Genomic DNA, 15,000 nt, shown 5'->3' with positions numbered 1-15,000 from the left:
ATAGTTAATGAAGCAACCTAAGCAGTAGCAAAAAAAAAAAAAAAAAAAAAAAACATGAAAAATCGTGACTTGAAGAGGATTGGAACCCATGCCCCGGTGTTCGAATGCATTACACTTCCTCTATCGTCTGAGCTATCCAATCTCGACTCCAGAGCTCTTCTCTTGACTGAGGAAGAAAAGAACTCTGGCGAACCCTGAAACAAAGTGTCTTTTCACTGGTTTTCGTGAAGAACAATCAAAAGCGTCTCTAATTGGAGCATTCATGTAGCACGAGGAGTGAACAGGCCCACTTAAGGTTCAAATAGCGAATTTTTGGCTATAAGAACCTACGGCGCATGTTCTCCTACATTGAGTTTCCTAGAGCCTTGGGTGGATCCGAAGCTCTGGACACGAGAATTCTGAGCTATCAAGTCAGCTGGGAGCTGATCACCTGCAAGTTCGTATTACATGAATATCCAGTATTAGGAAAAACTGGATCCTTGGATAATGCAATTCAAGGCTTTTTACTGGCTTAGCCATCATGGTATATGGGCTATTAGTATCACCCAACTAGTGGACTAATGTAAATGCTGCATTTTGATTGGCTACGCTACGAGAGGACTATTAGAAATAGTCCTCGAGTAGCGAAAAGCGAGACGCTTTCTTTCGTTTTATTCCCAAATAAATATATTTTCAACTTGCGTTTGCTAACTTTGTTATTGCCATTTCTGTCCAACTAGTTGGGTGATACTAAAACAATTAGACCCTTCGCCTTCAAGGGCCACGGGTCAATAGCCCATTCGGCCTCGCCTCATGGGCTATTGACCCGTTGCCCTTGCGGGCTACAGGTCTAATTGTTAATTAGTATATACTCACTCAGTGATCTTGGTGTTTCAAGCAATCTGATTGGTTCGCTATCTCGGAGCAATTGAGCATTATTCACTCCCTATGGAGTGAATAATGCGTTATCCAAACGAAACAAAATGGCCGGCGTAAACTCGCCAGCATTTCTGAATCGGAAATATTGAGAATACAAGATGATGCTGTGCTGCAGTATACAAGGAGGGTCACAAAATTTGTTTGACTTTCGTTTTTCCAGATAATTATTGCTAAAAATTAAACAATCTTCACGTCCACAATTCGTTTCACTCGGAGTAATTCTATTTTGTAGGGCTGGTCGCCCAGCCAAACGAATTTTTTACTGAAATCGAGGAATTAAAAAAATGTTTAAGAAAGTTCCACATGTCTGCAAGGAAACAAGACGGGTTATTTTACAACAAACCAACGCTCACCTCAATTAGAGCCGCCATTTCATGTGGATGCTTTACCAACTGCACTTTCAATTTCCATTTCAAATGAACTTCTGAAACTTTGATCGAACGGTGAAAATGTTTTAACAAGCAGACTTTCGATTTAGATTACTGATTTAAACGGTGTTAAATGACCATTTTGCTGTTTGCGACGAGGATTTTAACGGAGGTTATTTAGATTTGCCATGTTTGAAGCTTCTCTAAACACTTTCGGGTATGCTTTCCGCCGTTTGCCCGTTTTACACACATGAATTGAGATGTCAGTTAAATCGACTTTGGATGGTTTTCTTTTTCAAATGTTGTCGAGATCACCTCGTGAGTATATACTAAAACAATTATTCTTTTCAATCTCGTTGAATAGTGGCAGAATATTTACCTCGATTTCAAAGAATAATTGTTAATTATAATTCCGCTATGACGCCGTTTTACCATATTTGTTCAAGAGAACGCGCAAAATATCCGACGTTAATAGACTTTATTATACATGTATGACTAACTCCGAGAGCGAGCAAGATGGAATTATCTCGCCCGCTCGGGATTTCTTGCTTGATCCAACAAGATCAAAGATCATTTTAAAGTGTTTTATCCCATATAATAAATCCTTTATTGACCAAAGCTTGTTCGGTCAAGATGTCTGGATATTGGCCTCGTTCTTTCTTTGCGTGTTTATGGACGTCGACTTCGTCTTGGTCCATAAACACGCTAAAAACTGACTTGGCCAATATCCAGCCATCTTGACCTCACAATTGGTCAATAACCCATATGTAGTGTCTCAGTTTGACCGATTTAGAACCACTTCTGTCCAGGTTTGTCCCTTATTAGATGCACGACCAATTTTGATATCCGACACAAAGGGTCGATTATTAAAACATAGTTTAGACAATGTTTAACAAAAGCGCGTTCTAAGCCATTTTCAATATTGCCAACAATCATATCTAAATATTGTCTGCTGCTGTTGGTAACAAGAAGGTTTGCATTCCAGACTAGACAGCAATTTATCTACTTAAAGTATACGGCTTATAAACGGATTTGGAGGTTCACTGATTGTCTTAAGCCGCAGCCTAAGTTGGACTTTGTTTAAATAACTGGCCCAAAGTGTCCCTTTAAGTCTAAGCAATTGCTACCAATTTTCAACAATAAGTTAAGGGTAAAGGTTAGCGATATTTTAAGCTATGGGTTAATTCAGCAGTTAATCTTCACTTACAGAGCAGCATTTGGGGGACACTTTGTGACATTTTTTGTCCGTATTCCGTGACATGAGTGATGTTGAAGTTGGGGATAAGAGCAAGGGGACACTTATCGAAATCCGCGTGCATGTAATTTGGGACTTGCTGGTCATCGCTTATCACTCGTCATTTCGTTTATCCAATCAAATAAAGGACATTTGGCTGGCTTTTTGTGCTGTTTACATCGTTCTCACGCGCCCTGAAGGACAGATGATGCCTTTTTTTTTAACACTTACCAAATTAAATTCAAGCAAAATACAACACCATTTTTGTAGTGGAATGATGAGTCTCTTATTCGACGGTTTAAAATATAATACTCGCGGACATTTTGCTCATTCCTCGTGTTTTTCCTTGCCCCTGCGGAGCTCGAGAAAATACTACACAACTCGCAATGTTCCGTATGTATTATATGTTAAACCATCCAACAAGAGATATATATATTTAGTAAATTTTCAGCTCCGACTATTTCATTTCTAGCTTTTTGGTTGGCTAAAAAACTCCGACTATGACCCAATAGTCGAACTTGTAGCTTATTTGTTTTGTTTTTCTTCCACAGTATATACTTCGCTCTACTTCTATTTATTGAGCACTGTTCTATATATATGGGTTATTGACCAAGCGTGAGGTCAGGATGGCTGGATATTTGCCAAGTTCTTTTTTTGCGCGTTCGTCTCGGTCCATAAACACGCGAAAAAAAAAAGAACGAGGGCAAAAGCCAGTCATGTTCACCGAACAAGCCTGGTCAATAATGAAGGATTTATTCTATGGGATAAAACACCAAAAAAGTATCTTTGATCTTGCGGGACCAAGCGAGAAATCCCGAGCGGGCAAGATAGCGCCATCATTTTTCAACTTGTTTTCAAAGGTTGCAACACTTATGGAATTTTTAATCGCTGGGATTACTGTGTTGAAAAATAAGTTGGTTTTGGACATAAAAACATGAAAAGAACTTACTGTTCTAGCATGAACCTGGCTCCTTAATACGAAAGTGTTAAAGATATTTGGCAACAATCCGACCTTAAATTGATACATTATTTAACCTAATGTCGTGTAACGGTAAAATGCAAAGGTCTAATACGAGAATGTGTGCTACGAAATAAATGTAATTTCATATATTTTAACAACGCTTATGTAACGTTGCCAATTCAGTCAGTTCTAAGGATGCTTCTACAGTGTAGTAATTCAATGAATGAAAATGATGTTGCTGGTGATTGACACAGGGCTTACGAGAAAATAAAGAACTCATCCTAGGGTCGTTTCAATTCTGCTAGTTCCGATGTTTTCACTCACTATGGTATGTTTGCGCTCTGCCATCACGTGGACGAAATTTTGATGATTTGCCTTGCTTTTAGTTCAATGTGGTCATTAATTTTGTCCATGATTCTTTTATTTGAATAGAAAATGGATGGGAAGTTAACAGTTCAACAGCTGTTGGGAATGGCTCGTGGAGTGGCGTCGGGAATGAAGTACCTGGCTGAAATGAATTTTGTTCACAGAGTAAGCACCCCTGGCATTGGTCACCCCAGCCCCACCCCCTCCCCCATCTTCTTTTTTCTCTAAAGAAATCATACGTGTTTCGACGATGACTCGCTTGTCATATATTTGGTGTGCACATGAAGTGCCCCTAGCCTCAAGTATTTTTCTTTGTTGACGTGAAGCTATTCACCCATTGCAAAAAAAATTCTGTCGTTTTCCCACGTCCTACAGTAGCAAGTGTGAAGTAAAGGCACATTCGGAGGTGAAGTTGCAAACTGCTAGCCTTTTACAAACAAAATCCCAACGAGTTACCATCGAATACTTGTGTTATGGTGCGGAAATTTGACTTTTTCGGAATAAAAAAATGAGTGTAGGGCACCCTAAAGTTAAAATGGTATCGCACTCTAGAAAGCAACTAAAGCAGGTGCAAAAAGCCTGAAAAACCGGTGACAGCCTGATTGGACCACATACTTAGCTCAGTATCAAGCCATCTTGGAGCAGGTCAATTACCAGTTCATATCCCCTTGGAGATGAATATCTTAAAATGTTAAAGGCACGTGCGGGCTTTCATGAGGGTGTCAAGGTATCTGTTTTCTTTAACCCAAAAACAAACAACGTAAAGAAAATAAAAGGAGACCGTTGTACAAAATGTACTCCATATAATATACTGGAAATAACCACTAGTTGTTGTTGCTGTTTGTTTTCTTCCCTCAAAATCGTGCTTAGGCTTAAACTTTGCGGGTTAGCCGTATTTCTTGTGCATACATTCCATTCCACAAGTCTTCCTGTACATGTCATTCGACTAAGCAATTTTGATGAGAAGAAAAACCAAAGTACCTGAAAGAGGAAAAACTCTCGACCCCAGGGTACAGGACCAATGAACCCACATTAGGTGTTAAAGTCCGGGAATCGAACCCGAGGAATAATGGCTGAAGGCAATTGCCCTCGCCACTGCGTCTACCTTTCTTCTGTTAGTACAGTACCGGAGACATACCGTAACTTTGTAGATGTTTTTCTTCATGCACTTTCCCAGACTTCTTCCCGTAGGACACAAGGAAGACAAACAACTAATGATAATGATGATGACGATAACGATAACGATAATGATAATGATAATGATAATGATAATGATAATGATAATGATAATGATAATGATAAATAATGATAATAATAATTTGTTTATTTCTAGTGCGCATCTTTACATGAGTATAATCAGATGCACATTCCTAAATTATAAATACGAGAAATAATAAATAAACATCTAAATAAAAATATGGCAAGGCCTAATAAATTTAAAATATACAAAATATGGTAAACACTAATTGATAAATATTTAACAAAAGTATGATTTAAAAAGGAAAAAAATGCTAATAAAGCCTCTGTTAAGTATATGCATGTCTAAAAAGATAGGTCTTAAGATGAGCTTTGTTCTCTGCCGTATTGTTTGTGTTGAAATTGGTTGTCATGGAAATGTGACGTCATAGTTTAATCATGCACTCTCCTAGTTTTGAAAACTAACTTTTTACAAGAGCCTTAGCAGCTAGAACGTAGTAGAATATAGGGCATTCGTTGGTGTCCTGTCACCGTCACAAAGATATTCCCCATTAGGTTTCATCAAACGGGTTCTTGAGGGTGCGTTCAATTGACCGTATTCCAGAATAGAAATACAATGAATATGAGTTAGAAATCGTTCGTTTTTACGGAGGTTCACATTAAAATCGTCAAACACCTGCTAAAATGCTATTTTAAACATGTCTATATTATCCATGCTGCTTCAAAATGTGAGATATACCGTTTTAAATCATAATTCCGCGGACTCTTATTCCAGAATAGGTTCAATCGAACGCGCCCTAAGGTTAATTAAGCACCCCTGTAAGAAAGATTTGGGAGCTGGTACTTAAACCCGGTTGACTCCTTCAGTTGTTCAAATGGTGGAACACTCTGTTCACTGGCGAAATCCATATTAAAAAAAATAACCCAATTGATCATTTCCTAATTCATGTCTGCATCCTCTTCAGTGCGAGCCAAGTGCGAAATTTTTGTGATGGTAATTAGTTCTAATTTACCATGGGAATGAAACCTAATCTTCATAAGGAAGCGTAGCAGTTAAACTATCTTTGAAGAGGAGGCAGACATGAACTCGGAAATGGCCTATTATGTTTGATAGTCATGCGTAGTTTGGTGCTACTCTGGTTTCAAGTAATTTGAATATAGCTTAAAAAGTTGCAATTCGAAGACCCTTGTTCTCAGGTCTTAGGGTCTTCGAATGGTAACTTTCTAAGCTACATTCAGATTTCTTCAAATCAGATAATCATCAAACGTTGTCTGATCGTCAACTTGAATGCGAAGTGAACTGTAACTAAATTTTCATATCTTTTATCCGTCGGAGCAGCGAATAGCACTGTCCCATCTTTGAACAACCAAGGCCTGATGTTTTTCTTTTGTTGTTTTGCACCATTTGACAGGATCTTGCTGCCCGCAATGTTTTGGTCTCTGAAAGTTTGGTGTGCAAAGTAGCAGATTTTGGTCTGTCCAGAGAGTTGGAAGACTCCGCTTATGAAACCAAGGTAGGTTATGAATTGACGTCATGAATTTCTTGCACTCCAGCTGACTAATTGGAGTTTCGTGTTCTCTTGAGTCAAGCAAACGGGAAACAATAAGCTACTGCTTGTTATAAATTCATGACAATTATCTTCTTTTAACTTTTCTCTCATTTCTGAGTAGTTTCGTGATACTTATAGCTAACAGACAGGAAATGAGCTTATTTCAAACAATTGTCTTCCATTTTTGCAAATTTTAGTCTGATATAAACGCGATGCGAGGTCCCTCTATAATATTTAAATCACCTACCCAGCTCTCGTGCTGTTGGTGCGACCCTAAAGTTTGGACACTTCTTATTGGAGCCCTTTGGCAGAAGGCATTACTTTGATCAATTAATGTTCATACACATTCATCAGATCATGTTAACTTATTACTGCAGACGGAAGGGCATTTTTGTTTTCTCGCACTGGACCTATTTGAAATGAAACGGTGGCGAGTTCCAGGCGTCTAGGCAGTAAGGAGCGTCGGAAATTGTGCGGGAATTAAAAAGCTTGTATGTTCTCCTCTTTGCCCCGTTTTCCTCAGTCTTATCACTCGCATTCAATTTCATTCGTTTCTGTCTTTTTTTTATAACCCCCCCCCCCCCCCCCCCCCCCCAAGTTTTGCCTTGGAGCCAATCCTTTTGAGTCGTGACGGAAAAAAACATCTGTGCAATGAGTAGGAGGGGTAGGAAGTAAAAGATCTTTGCTTAGTTTCTAAGCATTGATTTCGCCCATGTAGGGCATAAGGTGACTTAAGTATTCTCACAGTCGAATTGGAACAAGGGCACGAAGGAAGCTAATTCATAGAATCCAACAACGGCAAGGCTGTTGCCTAACAGGAGCCCGGTAGCCTGGGGCTCCCAAAGAATAGCTCTGGGCTCCTTAATTTTTCACATCAACACCTTTCACTTCATATGTTGGGCTCCTAAGTTCTCAGCGTTTAGCTCTGAGGGCCCCTTTAAAATTTTCTTAGGCAGCAGCTTTGAACGGCGATTTATTAGTATCCTCAAATGCAAATAAGGTGGTGGAAGCTCTCGAATTACTTTAAAAGCTCATCTACGACATAGCATAAAATGTTATTGGTAAATGTATAATTGAGAATGTAATGGTTACATAAATATTAATGGTGAAAACTTTTAAAGGGAACCTCCTCTCTTACTACAGAATAAGTTTAAAACGAAGGAAATTCTGTTTACAAACATATTTGCTCGAAATTTATTTTTAAAAAAGTGTTTATATTAGGAAAAGGGAATTTTAGAATGGCTTATTTTCACTTTCAAATTTCTTGGGCGCCGCCATCTTGACGTGACGTGTTACGGTTGCCCTATTGTTCTGACACAAAGAGCTTTTGTCTAATAACAATATTGCAACCGTCACACGTCACATATAAGGGAGCTTACGAAACGACGACGCCGACGGCAACGACGACGTTACAAAACAATAGGTTTAGTGAGCAAAAACAATTGCTCTGCATGCTCTGCACGTGCGTTTTACATTGTGGTACATTTCTTTGCCGTCATCTCCTAAATGACGACGTGAAATGACCAAATTCAAGGTTCTGTTGAGGACGTTAACACATGACGATGAATTTTCAGTTTTCTCTCTACGCTTCCAACTCACTCATACCAGTTTAATTCCTCGACAGTTACTACACATTTTTAACGCGGAACTACATGAAATAGATTCGTAGTGATATGAATAACGCGGATTTGTATTTTTAAATGAAGTCCTCGTAGCCATCGTCGTCCTCGTTTCGTAAGCTCCCTATATTCAAGATGGTGGCGCCACGAAATTTGAAAACAACATTAGGCGATTCTAAAACTTATTTCTTCCGGATACAAACGCTTTCTTTGAAAATATTTGAGATTGACTTGACTGTAACAGTTATTTCCTGTGATTTAAAGTTACTTTTTTGTTGAAGTGGAGGTTCCCTTTAAGGTAAAGAACTGGAGAAGCTAAATCAGGAATTGGCCTACACGGATTCCTGGTTGCTCCTGTTCAACCATGAGACTCTGATGGCACCTCTCTGTTTCGTTCTTGATGTTCCTCAGGGAGGTAAAATTCCCGTCAGATGGACGGCATTAGAGGCAATCGATTACCGCAAGTTTACAACTGCTAGTGATGTATGGAGCTATGGAGTGGTGCTATGGGAGATTATGTCATTTTCTGAAAGGCCTTACTGGGATTGGAACAATTATGAGGTAACCTGTACGTGGCGAACACAGTAAAGTTTTTACGTGTTGATCCTTGCTCAGCATATAAATCGTTGCATTTTTAGCAACCGGTTCTCATATGTACAAACAACTTTAGATTTCGTCCTTGAGAAGGGAATAAGGTACCCTGCGAGCAGAGTCTCTTTCGATCTCCCTAGATAAGTCGAGAAGAGGAAAGTAGACTCTGCTCGCCGCCATTCTTTGATTTGCCGCTCATCCAAAGAATTGGATGAGTCAGTCCAGTTTCGACTTGTCAAACCTGTTTTTTTAATTTTTGCGCATGATCAATCGCCACGCGTCATCAATATTTTGAAATTTACAACAGCGTGGCAATTTTAACTGTTAGAATTCCCATGAATTTTTCCTATGTGTCTGTTACAGAAATTAGTCTGATAGAAACCTATAAATTTTTCAGTAAAAAAAAATGAAATGGCATTTTAAGAGTATGGAGTTTTTAAGAGTTTCCAATGAAATGATTCCTTGATTGTCGTATGTTTGCCAGAGTTGTTGCTCAATACGAAATGTGCAGGTGGCGAGCAGAGTCTACTTTCCTCTTCCCGACTTATCTAGGAAGATCGAAAGAGACTCTGCTTGCAGGGTAGAAAGATGGTAACTTACATTTCAGATTTCAGCTGGCAGGTTCAGTGTTTTCCAAGGAGAAGCCCAAATAACCCAGCCATGTGTCAAGAAAGTTGTATTTTTATATCACATCAGCTATACCATCCGTTTACTATTTCATTTTCTTTAAAGGTTATCGACCGAGTCAGGGGAGGATATCGACTTCCGCCTCCATTGGTACGTTTGCTATTCCTTACCGTAAAATTTTGGGTTTGGATCCCTGTAAACGGACCCATTTGTCTTTTTAATTAGTAGACTGTTCGTAAATTTTGAACACAATTATGTATTTTAGGGATGTCCTAAAACCATTCATCAGATCATGCTTAACTGTTGGCACGCTGAACGCAACAAGAGACCCAAATTTACCGACATAGTGAAAAGACTGGATGTACTGATTCGCTCCCCTGACAAGCTCAATGATCTGTCCTCTGCAGAACCCAAGTAAGTTGACGTAGATAAAGCGGCTTTTCATTCGCTGAAAAGACCCACGAGTCTCCTATAGCGCAGTGGTTGAGAGACCATTTCAGTATAATTGGAAAGTTATGGGCTCGACTGCAGTTAAAGGCACTTTAACCTTTTCCTGACTCGCCCAAGTAATGATCAAAATAATTTAATCCATCTCTTCATTCAGGTGTTTAACAATTTCCATCTCTTCTACTACAGCTGCGAGAATGCTGCATATCAACGATTACAGTTCTAGCAGTATCTCAGTGCCAGTATTCCCGATATGATTGTCTCCAAGCATTCCTAAATCATCATCATATATGTCCAGAAATGCTCCTAATTAGATGCACGCGGATTGCAACGTGTCAAGAATCAAATTCTATATCACACCTATGCACAATAGCCTATTGTTTGGAGCCGCGGCAAGGGAAAAGACTTTTGCATCTTTTCTAGCATGTCACTGAAAAACTCAGACTATGTAAGGGGGACGGCAACTCGATCACTTCAAAGAATTTCCGTGGCTGATGCGAGTAGATTTACTTTGCTGTGTATTTTAGTGTTTCCTACCGTTGATGCGCTTTAGAAATAAACAAATGCTCTCTTTTAAGGCTCAATTTGGATGACTATTTGGTTCGCGTTTTTTTATGAAATTACTATTCCTGATCAAATATTTAACCTCCCTCAGAGCGGTTTTCAATTGAGTGTCGGAGTAATTAGCGAATTGCTTTGGTTTATGATTACTTCACTCAGTGATTGGTTCAAAGTTCTCGCGCCACTTTTCAACCAATCAGAAGTGAAACCAAAGCCAATCGTGGCTCGCGCGTGCACATTTTCCCGCGCTTTGTGTCGGCTACGTGTAATTACTTCGAGTTTGATTGGTTTACCGGATTTTCTCCGCCCTTTTTGATTGGCCAAAGTAAATTACTTTGGTTTTGGTTTCACGACACTCCGATTGAAACTCTCTCTATGATAAAACCGATCATTAAATCATTGCCATTGCTGGCGTTTAGACCCATTATTTTTTTTAAAGATAACCATCTTTAGTGGTTGGCTCCTGGTTCCTGGTGTCACCCTCAAGTTAACCATTCTTGAACAAGTTTTTAGGCATATCATTAATTGCTTTATTTTAATGGCTGCCCCACAAGAGTTATACTAGCTTCGCCTGAAATCCTACTTTTAATCCAAGCATTCACTCTTTGTTACATATTCGCCTTTAATATCCCATTTCCGAGTTGCTGCGTGCCTCAGATTCAAAGCGAGTTCTGATGCATCACCATTCAAATGAAAATGAGTAAGCGTATTCTTATGCAAATCAAACTCATTTCCCTTTCAGTAGTTTAGCACCAAGACTCACTTTGAAACCGAGATAAACATCAACTCGGAAATGGCCTATTGTCATAACTGGTTTTGGCTGGTCAATTTCAGTTGCAATCTTTCTCTAATACTTGGGTTTTATTCCAGGTCCCCGAAGCTTGATTATAGCGGTGTCACCCCAATTCACGATTGGCTGGAGAGCATTAAGATGGGACAATACAGCGCCATGTTTAGCAAAGCAGGCTTTACAAGTCTTAGCCAAGTTGCTACAGAAGACGAACTGGACCTCAATGACATGGGAATCAAACTCATCGGTCACAAGAACAAGATTCGCAAGAGCTTAAAGGAGGTGAAGAAGACATTAAGCAAAGATACAGCTTCCTAGATTTAAAAATACGCCCATTCAAAGATGCTAGGTTAAGAAGCGTCGACTTATTGTATACCCTATTATGTACCTGTGGCAAGATAGGGTGCTCGGTTATTTACAGATACGTAGGTGATATTTCTCGTTGTCAAATCGCTCTGTAGCGAATTGATAACAAAAAGAGCAACAAAAAATTTATAAGAAGCGGATATCTTGTTTGTTGATCTAAAGGTAAGCAAAAAAAAATAGTTGTTTGTGGTGTGGACCAAAGTTATGCTGCTTTTTTCATGAAAAGTCTTTAATCCTTTATCTAAGCCATAAGCTTGGCCTTTGTACATGCCAATGCAACTTCGAATTCCGGCATTGAGAAATGTGATTTGTCCGCAATGCCTGCTCTTGGGCAGAACAGATCAGAACCTCCATTCCAATTATTCTTGGTTTGCACTCACGTGATTAGACGGCCCTGTTGGTGTAGAAAACAAAAGCAAAATGTCGCTCGCGTTTTTGCATAATAGTAGATAATAATAGGGCCAAATAGCAAATGGACAGTTGTTCAAAGACCAGATAACTTTATGCAGTGGATAAGTCGCTATCCAAAGTAAAAGATATACTCTGCGTGAAACGATGGCAAAGGTTTTTGTACAGGTCTTTACATAGATGTGCGCAGTTGGAGGGTGCATATTCACCATTACTTGAGCAAATACTGAAATATTTGCATAGCTTGAAACTGTCAGGTAGTGGGCCGCCAAGGACGTCAGGTACAAGCCAATGTTTATTGTTATTATTATTATTATTATTATTCTTATTATTATTCTTATTATTATTATTATTATTGTTATTATTATTATTATTATTATTATTATTATTATCATTTCTTTATTTATTTTTTGTGCAACTTGAAGTACGACGCTTGAAGCGTCCCATTTTTCAACGTAGCGAAATAGCTCGTTTCATTTTGTAAGAGTTTGAAGAAGAATCTGACTTTATTGAATACTGCTATTATGACACTTTACTTCGGAACTATCAATTGCCGTTTGATACTGCGGACGCATTATCCGTCTCGGGTACAAAGACATTTTTTGCGTTATCCAAGACGAACTTTTACGATTAGTTCTTCCAAAATTTTAATGATCGTGGGCTTGTCTGGGTACTAGGCGAACTATATAGATGCACTGAAAATCATCGCCCAAGTTCTTCCCAGACGGAAAACGCGTCTCATACAGTTCGTCGGATCTTTACACTTGACAAACAAATTGACAAACGTATAGTTAATCCTTCTAAACGAATTATGCGTCTTGAGAGTTCAGGAAGTAGTGCATGTAAGTGCCTCCAGTTTGATTGGGATACTACGAGATTTTCGTGTTGATTATGCACATCAAGTATGGAGGTCCATAATATGCCTGGTTCTTGGGCCAGAACCAGATAGGTCGCTACTTTTTTATTAAGAAATGTTGTACAATTCGTGCATATAAAGTGCAAATAGAGTGATTTTCAAATGAGTGTCCTAAAACCAAAACTAAAGTAATTACTTTGGCCAATCAAAACTCGAAGTAATTACCGTAGCCGACACAAAGCGCGGGAAAATGTGCACACGCGAGCCATGATTGGTTTTGGTTTCACTTCTGATTAGTTGAAAAAGTGTCGCGAGAACTTTGAGCCAATCACTGAGTGAAGTGATGCAAAGCCGAAGTAATTATCTAATTACTTTCGACACTCAATTGAAAACCACTATAAAGTATTTTTTTATTATCAGCAAACATAAAATATTGATAGAAGCCTCTTCAAAATTGCCTTAATATAGGAATAGTTATGTAGTATTTTTCTTTCTTGAAAAGTGTAGGAACTAACCTACTACATTTAAAATGCCCTAGAGAACAAAGAAAATGTTGAATCTTTGTTGAACCTTAGATTTAAAACGGTTACAAGCTACATTTGATCATAGTCCATGGACTGGTTATGAAACCCGAAAACTTCAAAAGCGAGAACAGTACTACTGTCGCACTTTACTTCAACGTGACCATGCACAATCTTTTGTCCTCAGTTCAATTCGCAACTTAGTTGTTTAGTTGTGAATAAATTAATCGAAAGTTTTTCTTCGTCTTTTAGAAAAAGGGTGTGGTTTGAGCATGGTCAGGGCCAAAACAGCGAGCAAAAACAAAAAACAACGAAACATTTCGAGTTTCATAACCATCTCCATATATTAACTATGATCTGATTCAACCAGTCTTTTATTGAATGAGCTTTGTGTAACGTTGATGCTCTGCCTATGCTTTTGACACGTCGTAGAGAAAGTGCTTTGCAGTATAGGTGGTTTTCTATGGGGTTATATCCACGCCAAATTTCAACTCTCGCATTTTGTGTTTGTTTCACATGTCATCGTTGGTCTAAGCTATTCAACATTCGAGTTTCACATTTCGAAATTTGAGTTTCACTATGCAACATTCGAGTTGCGCTTTGCGGCATTACTCTCGGAAGCACTACTGCTCATTCATCACTCAACATGCAAGTCTTACCACAGAGAGCTCACACAATCTGTTTGTGTAAACGTTTATAATAAATGTATCGGATTAAAAAATAACGGCGTCCAATCAGAAAGAGGCAATCAGCAGGACAGTTTGATGCTGGCACGCGTGAATCTTGTTACGCATTTCGACCGATCGGAGAGCATGGCATTTTGATTTTCTTCGAGGGCTAGTTCCAGGCCGTTTAAAAGCAGAGCGATGCGATTTTTTTGGGAAACATCGCTGTAATGGCCGCGGAAATCTTCCTTTATTTGTTTTCTCTTAACTCCGTTTACTCTAACCCTTTCTCCATAGAAAAGTGGATTTTTCAGAAACATCCCAAAACTAATCCATAAACCTTCACTGGATCTGTTAGGTTTTTTCCAGGGCAGTAAGTATCATATTTGCTGCGTTACGAATTTCCCGCCATATTTGCCCCCCATTCTCCTCACCCCCCGTATGAACAGCGGTTTTTCTTTCGAAAGGTGAAATAACTCGTGCATGTCGGAAGGTAAAAAGTAAAAAGTGCAAAAAATGATCAAACATTTTGTGGGGAGCAAGGATGACGTAGTTTTGAGAGCACTCACCTCCCACCAATGTGGCCCGGGTTCGATTCCCAAACTCGGCGTCATATGTGGGCTGAGTTTGTTGGTTCTCTACTCTGCACCGAGAGGTTTTCCGGTTTCCCCTTTCCTCAAAAACCAACATTTCACATTTCACTTGATTTGCGTTGATTTTTAATTTCAGCTTACAGTGTCCCGAATTAGTGCCCCTGCGCGACAGAACGCCTAGACACTTAAATAAAGTCCCTCCCTCACTTGCATGATGAACGATGAATGAGCAATGGCGCGTCTGAGAGGAATGTCGCAAAGCGATACTCGAATGTAGAATTGCGAACCTCTAATGTAGGATTGTGAACTCGAATAACTCGATGTTGAATCGCTGAGACCAACGATGAAATGTGAAATGCTGC

General features: G+C 39.2%; 1 protein-coding gene across 2 annotated transcripts in view; it reads left to right on the top strand.

Moving 5' to 3' along the window:
* LOC137997570 (ephrin type-A receptor 4-like) overlaps nt 1-15,000 on the top strand; it is a 37,894-nt gene that overhangs the window by 22,596 nt on the left and 298 nt on the right. For both annotated transcript variants that reach the window (XM_068843651.1, XM_068843650.1), the window contains exons 13-18: nt 3,914-4,012; nt 6,457-6,558; nt 8,625-8,774; nt 9,537-9,581; nt 9,697-9,845; nt 11,310-15,000. The exon at nt 11,310-15,000 is cut by the window's right edge and continues 298 nt beyond it. In XM_068843651.1, coding sequence (XP_068699752.1) covers nt 3,914-4,012; nt 6,457-6,558; nt 8,625-8,774; nt 9,537-9,581; nt 9,697-9,845; nt 11,310-11,547 — 783 coding nt within the window. In that variant the 3' untranslated portion in view covers nt 11,548-15,000. The remainder of the gene's footprint in view (nt 1-3,913; nt 4,013-6,456; nt 6,559-8,624; nt 8,775-9,536; nt 9,582-9,696; nt 9,846-11,309) is intronic.

The sequence above is a fragment of the Montipora foliosa genome, chromosome 3, assembly GCF_036669935.1.
Source record: "Montipora foliosa isolate CH-2021 chromosome 3, ASM3666993v2, whole genome shotgun sequence".
Lineage (NCBI taxonomy): Eukaryota > Metazoa > Cnidaria > Anthozoa > Scleractinia > Acroporidae > Montipora > Montipora foliosa.
This window is presented reverse-complemented; position numbering and strand designations above follow the sequence as displayed.